Source organism: Poecilia latipinna, unplaced genomic scaffold (assembly GCF_001443285.1).
Source record: "Poecilia latipinna isolate Pla-1442-1.1 unplaced genomic scaffold, P_latipinna-1.0 Scaffold215, whole genome shotgun sequence".
Lineage (NCBI taxonomy): Eukaryota > Metazoa > Chordata > Actinopteri > Cyprinodontiformes > Poeciliidae > Poecilia > Poecilia latipinna.
In genome coordinates this window covers 1-14,480 of record NW_015112831.1, presented here as the reverse complement: position 1 = coordinate 14,480, position 14,480 = coordinate 1, and the positions used below count along the sequence as shown (strand labels likewise).

At 41.1% G+C, this 14,480-nt stretch overlaps 2 protein-coding genes and 1 long non-coding RNA gene across 3 annotated transcripts; 1 reads left to right on the top strand and 2 right to left on the bottom strand.

The window, feature by feature from the left end:
- Nucleotides 1-1,274: 1,274 nt before the first annotated feature.
- LOC106946968 (solute carrier family 22 member 3-like) lies at nt 1,275-8,557 on the bottom strand. The gene is made up of 11 exons (XM_015031689.1): nt 7,315-8,557; nt 6,012-6,115; nt 5,756-5,910; nt 5,402-5,570; nt 5,177-5,294; nt 5,000-5,103; nt 4,256-4,470; nt 4,051-4,159; nt 3,003-3,115; nt 2,803-2,902; nt 1,275-2,198 (listed from the first exon to the last, which is right to left on the bottom strand). Exons 1-11 carry the CDS (start codon nt 7,708-7,710, stop codon nt 2,150-2,152), a joined length of 1,632 nt encoding a protein of 543 aa, XP_014887175.1. The 5' UTR covers nt 7,711-8,557; the 3' UTR covers nt 1,275-2,149.
- On the top strand, nt 4,415-5,398 carry LOC106946969 (uncharacterized). Its single transcript, XR_001424886.1, has 2 exons — nt 4,415-4,528; nt 5,263-5,398. It is a non-coding gene; the product is annotated as an uncharacterized LOC106946969 (long non-coding RNA).
- A 2,997-nt stretch (nt 8,558-11,554) lies between the features above and the next one.
- LOC106946962 (beta-taxilin-like) lies at nt 11,555-14,430 on the bottom strand (the record flags this gene model as incomplete). Its single annotated transcript, XM_015031679.1, has 6 exons — nt 11,555-12,121; nt 13,251-13,346; nt 13,474-13,566; nt 13,658-13,732; nt 13,815-13,934; nt 14,236-14,430. Coding segments are annotated over 6 exons (1,071 nt in total), but the record flags the coding sequence as incomplete, so codon positions are not given.
- Nucleotides 14,431-14,480: the final 50 nt, after the last annotated feature.

Here is a 14,480-nt window from a genome sequence, read left to right as displayed (position 1 = left end):
CTTCTGTCACCTGAAGAACATCTCCAGGATAAAATGTTCTAATGTTGCAGCGAGACCTATAGAAACTCATCCATGCGTTTATCTTTAGTCGCATTGATTACTGCAACAATGTCTGCCTAAAAAAACACAAATCAATCAGGTGATCCAGAACGCTGCCGCTTGCATCTAGTTAAAGTAAAACAGTAACATCAACTGGAGTCTGTCATAGTAGAATAAGTAAAGCAACAGCTTCATGATACCAACAGGTACATTCACCTTAAATTTTATAATGTCCCAGTGAACATGGGGTTCTCTCTGGGTACTCCGGCTTCCTCCCACAGTCATAAAACATGACCGTTACGTTAATTTTGTAACTCCAAATCGCTCTTTGGTGTGAGTGTCTCAATGCGTAGCGGTGCGATGCCCCGTAATTGACTGGCAACCGCTGGAGACAGACACCCACGACCCTACAAAGGATGGGCAGGTTTAGACAACAGATGGACTGTTTGGGTTTCAAGGTCTCTTTCTAATTTGCATTCATTTGGGAGGAGGAATTCAATTATCTTGGGGTCTCTTCTCCGGTGTCTGCAGCTTTGACCCTATACGTCCTGAAGGAGATTTGTCCCTGAACTGATATAAGAGCTGAGCCAAAATGTAAAACTCTCCTCTTGCCCAGGCCCTGACCTCTTGCAGCAGACTACGGTGAAGGGACAAGGTTACATAAAAAAAAAAAGTGGCTAAATTGAATTTATTCTGTTGGGACCCGTTTGGACTTTACCAGCTGACAATGAATGAGAAGTTTACGGATGCAGAATTGCAAGGATCAAGTTTAGATGGTTGCTGGGGTTACCTCAGCCGTCTGCGAGCTACCAACTTAGTGACATCACTCTGAAAAGAACGGAGGCCAAGGGACAAAATGTGTTTTATCAAACCAGACACCTTATCTACCTAATGCAAAGACTGCACATCTTTTTGGGGTATGGTCCCAGCAGCTTTACTGAGATGTTTTTGTTTTTACAGCTGAACATTATTTCAGATGTCCTGCCAAATGAACATGCTAATCTCTGGCTGGATGTTTGTTGTTCTACCGGAAGGTGAACCTCTGCCTCATTTTCAACAATGCCCCCCAAAAAAGGAAAAAAGAAAAAAGTCACATTGCACGAATAATAGCTGTCCTCTAGTTTTTTTTAGTTTCTCTCTTGATCTTGATTTCTGCAGTTCTTAGACGGCCATGCAGGTTTTCAGCCGTCAGCTGTTTTTCCATTTTTAGAAAACTAATTGAAGAGAACTCCATGAGATGTTCAAACCTTTTGATAATTTAATCCTGATGCCGTTTGTTCCCCAATTTAATTAGACAAGCAGGATAAAGAGATCTAAACACTAATGAAGGACATTTTCAGATTTCTGTTTTCTAACCAATTTTACAAACTCAACATTGGTGTATTTGAGAACATTTCAAGAAAATTCATTTCATTTGTGGTTGTAATGTAAAAATGGACAAAACAATCAAGATACGAATTCTCGAGATGAGAACACAAAACAGTTATGGATATCTTCGTCTTGATTCCTCCTCATTACAATGCTTTCACATTTTTATTTTGCCGTCACTAAAGCTACATAGCAGGTAGAGTTTTGCATAAACACCCAGCTGACAGAAAAAAACCCAACACTGCAAAAGAAGTCCGAGATAGGAAGGGAAGCGAAACGCAGTTATTTATAAGCCTTTGCTGCTCAAATAGTCAGTTTTTCAGATGATTTTAGGTTTTATTCTTCACATTCTCTGATGCAGAGGATGAAAGGATAATTAAATCGTTTCGACAAAATGTGTTGCATGAATAGGCTCTTTAAGAGGTCGCATCAAAGATGTTCTACAAATGGCCGTGAGGTTGCAAAGCTTCGGCTGGATTTCTAAACGCGTTTCTGAAATAACGTGGCAATTTGAATGAGAATAAAAGCATAAAACAAAAAGAAGAGCTGTGCTCATCAGTCACGCAAGCGTCTGATGCATTTTTTCCCCCTTTTTTTACACTTTAAAATGGTTGATTTTGTTGCTTCTCAAGTAAGAACCTTTGGGCACTGCAGCACGATGTAAGAAAAACCTCCAGAACCGCACCACCAAACTACACAACGTCTACAAAATAACAGTTATTGTTCAGCTTTGGTCCTTTTGTCATATAATTTGGTCGTTTCCCATTTTGTCCTTGGATTTGTCTCTGCTCCTGTCAGGAAACACAGAAGGCCATCAGTCAATCTTCCGCCCGCAGCTTCCTAAATCTGCAACTATTAAGATATTTTATCCTCTCTCTGATAATCAGTTGTTGCTTCCCTGTCACATTCCTCTACTTCCTCTTCTACAAAACTCATATGCGTTCTTTTTTGCTGTACATTTAACAGTGACTAAACAGAAACAATGTAACAGGTAAAAACCTGTAAGCTATAAAACAATTGAAAACTGCTCATTTGATGTGAAATCAATCGGTGAAAATGGTCATTTGTACATTTTACATTCATGTTATAGATTGTTCATTTCAGGAAACACACAGCTTTTCTTTTTAAGTGAAAACATTTTCTTTTACAGTGACTTAAGCGTCATTTTTAACCATAAACTACACAATAACATCATGCCATCTAACCATGAAAGAAAAAAGAAAGGATTACCCGCAATTTTAAGGTGGATTTCCAGCAACAACAGCCGTCAGCGTTTTACTTCTTTTTGTTTTTACAGTGTATGCACCAGTAAATCTGACATTTGTTCTCTTATCATTGCCATATTTGGGCAACATAAACTAAGTAGGTTGAATTATTTATTAAGAAATGAAATACCTCTTCAGGTTTTCCACGTCCTCTATGGTCTCTGGCAGGGAAACTCCGCTCATCTCAGGCAGCAGCGTCACCAGAGCGCTGTACAGCACCGACATGACGCCTTAAACAGATGTCGCATATTTTACTTCCGTCATAAATCTATTTTAACCAGTGTCTTCTGGCCAATAATAAAGGGTTATTTCACTAAAATGTTGCCGCACCATAAAGAATGAGAGGCAGCTCCTTCCAGATGTTAGCCAGTCGGTACAGCAGGAAGGGAGATGCGATCGCGCCAATGTCGCTGGCTGACGAACACACGGACAAACCCACGTTTCTGGGAGAAATTAGACAGAAGAGTTTACAGTTATAGCATGTAATTGTAAGACTTAATAATGTCATGAAAGAGTGTCTTCATGACATATTTTACAATAAGATAATTGCTGCACTGTGTTTGCAAGAACACAGGTGCTCGTCTGATTACTTGTGTCAAATATAAAGTTTGGTGGAAGGAGGATTATGGCCTAGTTCTAGCTGAAGGCAGGTTCGCTGTACCAAGACATTTCGGACAATTTCGTACATTACCAGTTACTTTGTGCGCGTACCAGTTACTTTGTGGGAACTGGAACGCGCCAACTCGACTGCAAAAAGCAAGTTCCTTAAAGGTATAAATCAGTAATTTTCTTCCTGATCTCAGTCTGCAGTTTAACGCTTTGAATGAGTTCTGATCATTAAACCGCAGCCAGGCCTTCTCGCTCTACATACCGTTTAAACACACCAATGTTCTCCCAGATATTCTCTTTCAGACACACCTAACCCTTGTGGAAAACCTTCACAGAGAAGTTCCTGTAAGGGTGGATTGAGGTCATATCAAACCCTCTGGATTAATACTAGTATGTCACTCAGATTCATTTATATATGAAGGGAGATGAGTGGACATGTTTTAGCAAAAAGGTGTACAGTGGACTCCTATACATGCTTATTTTAATAGTTCAAACACCAAATACAGCTCAATATGCATTAATACACAGTGGAAACCGTCTTAGTGCTAACGCAGAAGCTAACTAACTTGTTTTCAGTCTTTGGGTTTCAGCCAATCACAGTCAAGGGCAATGAATGGCACTCCCTCATTGGCTGTTGCTTTGCAAAAGCCAGTCAAACAGCATTGACTGAACCGCAAGCAGGCAGGCATCCACCTTGTACTGAATGCAGATGAGCCAGAATGGAGTGAAAAACAGTGGCGGCGAGCGCCAACACATAATGATGCTACACCTCAGTGCAGTCGGGTACATCTCTGCGTTTGCAAAGTTCACAGTCTCGAACCCAACGGCAACAGCAAGCCTCCCGATGATTGCAACAGGCTTTCTTAACCAGAGAAAATCTGCAAAAAAAAAAAAAAAAAAAAAAAAAGACAGTCCATATTCAGGAATTCTTGCAAACGACTGACCATGTTGTGTTGTTCCAAAGCGGTACCTACTGGTGGACAAGAAAGGGACGACGAGGCAAGCGACTCCTGCCGTGAAGTTAGCAATGGCCATCAGGGAGCGTCGACCCACTCTGTCCACCAGCAGGTAGAAGATGAGGCCCGTGGGCAGCTCCACCGCAGCAGAGATGAAGAAATCCAGAAAGAGATTACCTCCGGTGATCCCGAGACGCAGAACCAGGCCTTGAAACACAACCGTACTCGTAAACCTGGGCGAGAGGAGATTGAAATAAGTTTTCCTTTTGGGGCACACAGTCCAGAAAATGGGTAAGTGTGTATATTCTGTGTGGCGTCATTCGCTGCGTTTCCATTGACCGTGTAATTGCGCAATCTGACATTTTGAAAATAAATTCTTAAATAACTTGGGGACCTTGTTTTTCGCTAAGGATAAGGTGTTTTGTTTGTTTGTTTGGTTTTGTTTTGTTGTTTGTTTTTTGGCTGAATCGAAATTAGTTTATTTAACAGAACTGGAATGGAAATATTTTTTATACATCAAACGATTCACATGATCAACAACTGGTACAAACCACGAAGAAGAAGACGACAGGAAGTGGTTGGAGCATTATGGCATAACATGTTTTTTAATGAATTATCGCGTGAACAAACTTTTCCCGTGAGATTTTAATTGCATCTCTGATTGCGAAATTGTGTTTCATTAGCATTAGCATTAATATCGACAATAATTTGCGCACATTTGTAATGGAAACGCGGCTAATACTTGTGACTAAACTGACTCACCAGGCATAAGTTAAAATCAGTGTGTTTTTTCTTATCTTTGGTGTCCGAAATAAATCCTTGAAAGACACTGAAGGTGCTTCCTTCTTTTCCTCCAAAGAAATCATCTGAAATATATTCCAGTAAGATTTTATTATGGCTACTAAGTCATAATAAAACACAGGCAGTACTTCCAAATACCTCTTGAAGATTATGTGGCAAAACTCTATTGTTACATTTCGCCATGTCTGAAGCAACTTTTATGGCCTCTCTGCTTCTTCCTCTAGAAAACAGCCAGCGAGGAGATTCTGGGACAATCCTTGAAAGAAAAATACACCAAACAAAAACAAAAAAAACCTGTATTCAACGTGCTATAAATCTTTGAGCTCCTGTGATGCTTTCTTAATAAATAAATAAATGTCATACCAATAGTAAAAGACAAACAGGAAGCAAGGAAGACTCATAGCCAGCTGCAGGTTCCTCCAGGAGACCAGAGAGTAAGCCAGGCCCGGCAGAATCACCATACCGATGGAGTAGAAACTCCGACCGACCATAGATACAAATTTTCTGTTTTCTGCTCCAAAAAACTCAACCACTGAAAAATATGAGAGCTTTAGACAACAGAGCTATACATTAATGTATTAAAATACAGTCATTTAGTTCTGAACTACATTTAAAATAACCTGAGCTGCTTTGTTGACATCACACTGGACCTAATTTCACTAAAGATAAACTAGAGATGATAGCTCAAGGTGATGCTTGTGAACATTTAGCGCCTACCGAGAACATAAGTGGCTGTCCACGCTCCCTTTCCACAAAATCCCTGCAGAAACCGCAGGAAGAGCAGCAGCGGATACCATGGTGAAAGCATGATCCCAACTCCAGTGAGTCCCAGGCCGAGCATCGAGGCAACGACGCATGGCTTTCTGCCAAACCTGCGAAAAACCCAACGTAGATGTTTGCTGTTGCAGCCCTTCAGAGCTCATTTTAAGACACAATGAAGTAAAAAGTTGGTAGGTGGTGGGGCGAAACGAACCTGTCAGCCACATAGCCAGTCACGAAAGCTCCAGTAAAAAACCCAGAAGCCAGGAACACCTGATTTAGGTCAGCAAGCCAGGCTTTTTCACACACCAGTGAAAACTAAGAGGAAGCAGATCATAACCGGCTTTTACAAATATGATTATGTATCCGTATAAAACTATTATGCAAGTATTCACAAAGTATTGATTTTCTTTTGGCATTTTCTATCAATTTCATTGAGGTTTTAATTGATAGACCAACAAGAAGTTGGGCATTCTTGTGAAAGAGGAGGAAAATGTTGTTTTTCAATGTTTTTTTTTGTTTGTTTGTTTGTTTTTTTTACAAAGAAAACTGAACAGTAAGTGAGTACTTTGTAGAAATAGTTTTTGCTGCAACTACGCAGTATACCCAAAACTTGTACTCGGGTAAAAGTAAAATAGTAGCCGCTAAAGAAATTACTCGAGAATAAAAATTTATTTGGTGAAAAGGCTACTCAGGTATGAGTAATTGATCAAAACATCAATCATTTAAATAGTTAAAAAATATTTCATCAGATGGACCAAAACATAAATATACCAAAAGAAAACAAAACCAAAAAAAAAAAGAAAAATGGTTCTAAATCAATTTATTTTAATATAAAACTTATGAAACTTTACAAGGTGTGTCTGGTGAATTTCAGGTGAAAACAAGCTTGTTCTTCATTTAGTGAAGATTCTCACTGTGGGTAGAAAATATCCAGAAATTTTACTAAAGTAAGAGTAGTGATACTTCACAATAAAATCCCTCGAGTAAAAGTAAAAAGTACAGCACAGTAAAAATCCTCCTAAAAGTAATTTTTTTCCAAAAATGTACTCAGGTACATGTAACTAGTCACTACCCGACTCTGCAAGTATAATAGCAAGTAAGGGGAACCTTACAGGGAGTCACAGCTTCTGTAAAGCACTGCACCATGGCACAATGAGAAAATATTTTCAGATGTAAACTAAAACTTTAGATTTACGGGGGGACAAAAATGCCAACAATTAAAATATTCTCCCAAGGAAACATCTCCAGACAGTTAAGATAAATACCTAAAAGTGTCAGAGGTTTTCTCAGAAAGTTTGTACACTGTTTTATTTTTAGCTGAGGGACAGCTTGGTTCCTGTTGCATGGTCACATGGATATTATGTGGCATTGCAGGCAGACTTCTAAGTAGAGCTAAAGCAGCTCTCATCCACAGGGAACCTTCTAGAGAAACCAAGCTTAGTCTTTCCTGCTGATTTCTGTCTCATAGTTTACATTTCTAAATCTTTTTATTATCAGACAGATAATGTACCAACCTCAGAAACTGTAGTTTTGTGACTCTTATCAAACATCCATCCGTCACACGGCACAGCATGGGATCCGTTTAAAGTCAGCTCCTGCTCAAACGCCTCGCATCTGTTCCAGCTTTGGCTCCAGTTCACGGCAAACGTTTGGCAGCGGCTGAAGGATCCGGCCTCTTCGCCGTGGGGAACGGTAACTTCTCGCACCTTGACCTCTGTCCAGCCGCACTCCTGCAGGAGCTGCTCGGACCCGGGGCTCCAGCACCAGTGGTCCGGAGTGTGGCCCAGGAAGACGACTCCAACAAACACGAACGGAATGAAGACCAATGGCAGAGACCCAAGTATGACCATCTTCTTCTGGAAGGGTCCAAAGTCTCCTATGTGCTCCAGAAGTTTGTCCACATTGGCCATGCGTGCCAGTTTCTCTGCGTGGCACCAACTGGGTCTGCTGGAGCTGCCGCACTCTGACAAGGCCAAGCAAGAGTCAGGTTTTTAAATAGACGAGAGAACAACCAGTGGTTGATCAAAATCTCTTGATCTTTCTAAGTATCTCCTGGGCTACTGGTTATCTTTTCCAGAAACTAAGTGAGGAAGCTTTGAATTTCATAAAAAGCAGCTTTATCAAAGAATCCAAGCCTCTGGGCCTCTGGGCAGGACTGCGGCAGAGCAGTTTGCTTGTTCTGTACACAATATTTAACTGGTTTCCAAAAGAGTTGACCACCAGGGGGGAACGATTACAATGCACATTAAAAATATGAAGTTGCTTCTCTGCTGGTCAGAGTTGATGAAGAGATGGATAGAGCTAATAAGGGAGAAAACTTGTCAGAAAATACAGAAGATTTCATACTGGGGAAAGCACTGACCTTCCACTTCTCCTTCCCGCAGGAGCTACAATGTATTGGTATAGATCAAAGCATTATTAGAAGGGCCTAGTCAAAGTCCAGACAGAAAGCCGATGACTCCTGATCAAGCCTGGGTGAACTTGAGCCGTTTTACCCAGAAGAATTAGAGTTAAAAAAAATAATAAAAAATTCAAACGGTGACGTTCATGGCTCCACATTGCAAAACCACAAAATCTTACAAAATCCAATCCACTTTTTAGTGCAAACATCTTAGTACACTTGAAATAAAACAAAACCAACTTACAGGTAACTTTTTTTAAAGATATTGGAGCGTGTTTTAGGTAAATCATTCCTTAATATTGCTGAAAGAGTACAAGTTCCACTCTATTTCACTTACAGCTAGTACTTTTTCATTGGTTTTAAGGATTTATTGACATAAAACGAGCAAATATATCTTGCTGGAAAGTTACTTGTATGTTTAATTTAATTTCAAGTGTTCTGATACATTTGCATTGGAAACTAGACCAAAAATACTTAGGATTTTGTGTTTTTGCAGTGTAAGTTAGAAAAAAACTGAAACATTTCTAGGGGTGTGAATATATTTTTCGAGGTAAGAGGAAGCAACAATTTATTTATAAAGTGACCGTCAGAAGCTGGTCCACTTCTTTATGAGGTCAGAACATGTAAACATGCAGACCGGAGTAGCACCAGCGATGTCTTTCTACCTCTACCAAAAAGATATTCCTGCAGTGTCACTTTCTGCAAAGAACAAAGCGGACATGAAATACTGCCGTTCAGAAATGGACGGCACACCTATCCGTACCGAGGCACATTTAATCAGACTCACGCTCCTGTCTGGGCGATGATAAGTGGCGATTTCGATTTAAAAAAAAAAAAAGACCGCTTAGCTGAAGGTTTCCGTCCAGCGTTTTCACACTTCGCGGTAAGTAGTCATAATTCATTGCCTCTCTGCACCTGGGCCACGTTAGCTGCACCCAATAAAAGCTAATAAAGCTTCACCTTTCTGACAGCAGCCTTGATGTTACGGGGCTTTTTTTCTTTTCTCAAAACATATTTTAATAACTCGCCCTTAGCTGTCGAAATTTCCCCACTGCTTCCCGCAAAGCAACGCAGCTGGAAGCAATTTTTATTAGCATCAAAATGAAAGAGTAAAGGTTTCAACTTGCTTTAGCTAAATGAGCTAAAGCTAAATTAGCTATGTCAAACATGACTAGAGGAAGCATGTATTTGATTTCACACTCAAGAGATTCGATTATGATACTAATATGACTTATTATTTTATCCCAATTTTGGGCCTAAGAGTTGGTTTCAAATGGCAGCTAGTGTAAAGTTTAAAGTTTTCTGGTTCTTTAAATCTCTGCCTTTAGTCACCATAAGGCATTAAGTGATTGATTCAAGTTCATTTGAGCTAGTCTCTTTGTATTTCCCTCAGTTTTCCCTATTTACTTTCATGTTTTTTTTAAACTTATTCTTTCTAGCATGTTTTCTTTCTAATGCCTCATGTAATGTAATTTACCAAAAAAAAAAACAAAAAAAAAAAACCACACAAAACGCAATTAGCAGTCTTTTTTTTGACACAATTGTAAACTACTTTGTATATTTTTTTAATCCAGCTGTAAAAATCCACACTTCATTCTCTAAATGTGTCTTTATCTTCAATTTAGATTTGTCAATAAAACACTTGGTGGTAATGTTTGCTGTGACTATTAGAAATAGTTGTCAATTGTGCCGTAAGTCATAAAAATTGGTGTACAAGGAATTCATAAGGTGTAGTAGTTTTTGTTAATGTTTTGAAATATGTTATAGAAATCAAAAATTAAGAAAACATTTAACATTTCACATTGTTTCACATGAAAATGCAAAATTGTACTAATGAATCAGCATTTTTGTCTATAGGATAATTTGCAGTAAAGAAAAATAAAGACATAAACAGCTTTACACATATAAAAAAACACCCTGTTACAAACTTGACTGGTTTAGCTTTGTCTGCATTTTCTGACTAATGATCTCCTTTCAAAAACCAGTTTGACACAAAATACATGCATTTAGACTCTGATGTGTACTGACTGACAGGCCTCCTGCGTCCACCAATCAAGCTGCCCCCATAAATTGGCAGCCAACTGCAGAACACTGTGTCCGCCGTCTATTTTTATGTGCGCTTGTCTGGCCTCACAAAACGCTGCCCGCCTACCTTCCTTGCTCTCTTTCTCAGCGAGGTCCAGCAGAGCTCTGCTGCTTTCAACAAAACATGTGAGCGTCTTGGCATAAGAAACTAGTCGTGTACTTTTTAAAATGTGGCACTTTAAAGAGATACGCAACTTTTTACACTTCAAATGTCCTCAAGAGGCCAGTCTGTGAAAAACTGCATAACACGTTTTTAATAATTATTTAACTTCCCTGAAACATTTTTTGATAAATTAGAAAATGCATGCTTAGCTCAAGGTCATTGTGATGCTATGACCTCTACGTTCACCAGTTCTCAATCCAACAGAGCGTCTTTGGGGTGAGGTAGAATGAAAGATTGATGTCATGAATGTGCAGCCAACAAATCACGTCAATATGGACCAAAATCTCAGAGGAATGTCTCTGCCACTTTGTTGACTCTATGCCACAAAGACTTGAGGCAGTTCTGAAGGTCTAATTGTGCGCTCACACCAAAAGCGTTACTGTGTCAAAAAGACGTCTGACACTTCAAATTCGATGCGTCTGCAATTTGAATGCAGACGCTTTTCATTTTGTTCTAGACCTATTGCTTCACCTGTCTGGTTTACGTTCAAAAAATATGTGGAGGTGCCTCAAGAGCACGTCAGATGCGTTAGCTCTAGCTGATGTTTTCCATTGGACGCTCTTGACGTTTCAGTCGCTCAGAGCGCGCCGCAACGGCCCTCGACGCACCTCCACATAGACTTTGAATGTAAACCAGACGCGCCTGATGCTCAAAACGCTTTAGGTGTGAACGCACCATAAGGGTCTTCCCTGCAGTACTGTCTACCTAATACCCAACGAGAGTTCATGCTTTGGTGGTATTCTTTAGTTGTGCCGACGTACAGACTCTTTAGCCCTTTTTAGCCATATGTAGACAGCTGTTTCTGTTCCAAACATGAGAGACATCTAGAGACCAGAAAGTTGGGCATCTCTCATTAGGCCACAGAACGAGAGATGCCCAACTTTTTGGTTTCTAGGTGGGTTTTGGGCATCTCTCCCTTTTGCAGTTCTAGGAGTTTTAATCTCACTTTTCTTCATGAAAAGTTCTGAATGTTGGCCTAAAAACAAAGGCTCATTCTATTCTTAACAATGCTTAAAACTCCACGTGTATAATTCTCTTGTGGTAAAATCTAAAAGCAACCTCAACCTTTACACATGGCATGATGAACGGACAATAAAGACAAAGCTCACGTTGGGGTTTTTTTATTAATATTTTTTGTATTCTGACATGCAGCGGGTTTTGTGTCGCAGCGGTTTCTGCATTAATCAACTGACTCCATCTCCCGATCTCGCTGTTCTTGATTTTGATCCTCGTGGACGTCCTGGTGTTTGCTCTCCTCTCCCTGCTTCTCCTCTGGCCCTTCGATGCCCTCGGAGAGTCCATGTGACTGACTATCTGCTGATTCTGTGGGTGTCGTGTGAGATATTGTGAAAGAACCAGCGATCTCTTTCAGTAGAGCCTGCTCAGCCTTCAGTTTAGCCAGTGCCTCGGTTAGCGGAGTTGTTTGCACTGGTGATTCAGCAGAGGCGGGGTTTCCTGTGTCCTGAGCTGGATGATCCTCTTTTTGATCTGTAGCAGCCTCCGGCACATCACCGCCTTCCTTCTGCGCTTGCTCATCAGTGTGTTTGTCTGGTTGAGCTCCCTGTACCTGCTTAGATAGGTTCTTCCTTTGCTCCTGTAAAGCCCTGCAAAGACTCTCGAGCTTCTGGTTCTTGATAGTGAGAAGCTCAAACTCCTTTTCCTTGATGGTTCTCTGTTGAGATGACACAGACAAAACTCTTGCAGTTCTCTCTAACTGAGGTATTTTCTTACATTACAACAACAAACATCAATGTTTTTATTGAAAATGTATGTGCTAGGCCAAAGACCATCCCAAAGGCGCATGAGACCCTGAGCAGCATTTTATTTCAGGGCCGCTGCTGGCAAAGTTTATCTCAATTATGCTACGTTACATTTGTCTGGGAAGTCGGACGTCAGATCAGGGAATAACGTCACACCAGAGTTGAACAATTTCCTTTTGCAAGTTGGAAATTGGCGGAATTTGCTGATTTTTATGTTGCTAACTTAGCCTGGTAAAAAGCCACCCCGTATGCTGTGCTTTACTTCATACAGAGGATCTGGACCCTTAGCTATTGAGACACAATTGCTTCCTGGAGTTGTGGTCTCTTGAAGTGTTATGGTGTGTTCACGCCAAATGTGTTTTAATCGTCAAGCGGGTCTGGTTTACATTCAAAGTCTATGTGGAGTTGCGTCAAGACCATTGTGGCACGTTTTGAGCGTCTAGCACAGCGTGATTTGAACCGCTTAGAGCGTCCAACGGAAAACAACGGCTAGACGGCTATCCCACATGTCTGACGTGCCTCCACTTAGACTTTGAATATAAACCAGATGCGCAAAACGCTACGTGTAGAGCGAAATGTCAAGCTTCTGCATTCAATGTGCACAAGTCGAACTGGTTTTTGACGGGCGCAACACGTTTGGTGTGAACGCACCATTAGACTTTACCCAATCGCCAACATTTGTCCGTGATGCTTACCGGAAATTGCTTGCGCTGTAAACAACCAGCTGAGGTAGATTATTAAGTAAATATTTCAAACACTGATTGTTAACAGACTTTCAAATTATGAAGGCTTTGGTTTGTTAGTATACAACTGGTGCACTTGTTGACCTGTACCACCTAAACGTGCTGTTGTGTCAGCAGGGGGCGCTAAACATTCTCAGAGCTCGAGTCTACCGCAGGCCGCCTTGTTAACAGTGGGGATGATGGTAGCAGGTGTTTTCCGTTTGGTTTATCACTTAACCTGTCTGATGTGTTAGGGGAGGTAGTGTTGGTCTATAAAATCCTTATAATACACTCAAGTTTGTTGAAAATTGTTGCTTACATCAGCCACCATGTCAATGAGATTCTTGTTACAGCTGTCAAAGCGCGTCTTCCATGAATGGCACTCTTTCTCCAGCTTCTTCATTTTCTTGGCCATCTAAACAATACAAATATAGCACACTGCTAAACACTTTTCTTGTTTCTAAAAATCTGGGCGGATCATTCTATTTTTGCTTTGCAAGTGACGGGAACTAGAAGGAAACATTACAAAAAGCCGTTCTTACTTTGTCCATGTCCTGTTTGAAGCCGCTGTAGACGCTGTTGCTCTTCGACACCGTACCTTGGAATTCGTCGAACTTTTTGGAGTACATGTCAAGCTGGGAAGAGTTGACGAAATCATTAGAAGAAAAACAATCTAAAACTGAAATAAAACAAACAAATGTTGCAGATGGCAACCGGTTGGCCTACCTGACTCCTCATGTCTGTTTCTTGCTCCTTCAGGCCGCTCAGCTGCAGCTTGTACTCCGCCACTTGTTTAAGAAGCTGTTGTGGTATCAACACATCCCACGTTAATACATGCAGACTCACACTTACTCATAACCCAAACATGATTCACTGGACGTACGAGCTCTTTCTCCAGCTTGTGCTTCCCCTCGGCCTCCTTCAGGATCAGATTGGCCTGCTCTAGCTTGGTTTCCAGAAGTTTCTCCTTCAGGTCTCTGTGCTTGAAAACCTTTTCCAAGTTCTGGTAGACAATCAAGGGGATTTATGAGTCGCTTTTACGCAGAGAGATATTTCACTTCTCGCTCGGATTAAGGCTTGGCTGGACTACTGTGTCTAATAGAAGTAAGACCAGGGTGAAAGGTAATGAATGCGTGGATGCAGATGGGTCAGGGATTGCGTGAGCACATTGCGTCAAATTAACGTGTACTCTTTCCCCCCTCTGGCGCAGAGTGAGAGTATGGTTTGGCCTTTCTGTGATGTACTGTATCTGCTCTTTGAGTCTGGCACAGAGTCGACGGCTGTGTGTGTGGTAAGCTCCATACCGCCTCTCGCTGGTCATATTGTGCAATGAGGGCCTTGAGTTTTTCTGCCAGGGCGCCGTTCTCCTGACACAGCTTGGTGTTGCGGCTGCTGTGCTCCTCTATCTGGGCTTGGATGTCGCTCAGGGTCCCCTGGAAATGGGTGGTGATCTCTTTCCTCTTTAAGTCGTCTTCTCTGCACCGCTGCAGCGTCTCCTCCTACGGGTCAGGGAGGAGCGTTAGTACTTAGCACAGCATTTCCACAGTAC

Excerpts from the sequence above, each read along its gene's own strand:
- LOC106946968 (XM_015031689.1), bottom strand. The coding sequence starts at position 7,710 with ATGGCCAATGTGGACAAACTTCTGGAGCACATAGGAGACTTTGGACCC. Across the intron at positions 4,471-4,999 it reads CTGATTTTAACTTATGCCTG|GTTTACGAGTACGGTTGTGT; the intron begins GTGAGTCAGTTT and ends CCTCTCGCCCAG. Across the intron at positions 2,903-3,002 it reads GCTGCCTCTCATTCTTTATG|GCGTCATGTCGGTGCTGTAC; the intron begins GTGCGGCAACAT and ends CATCTGTTTAAG.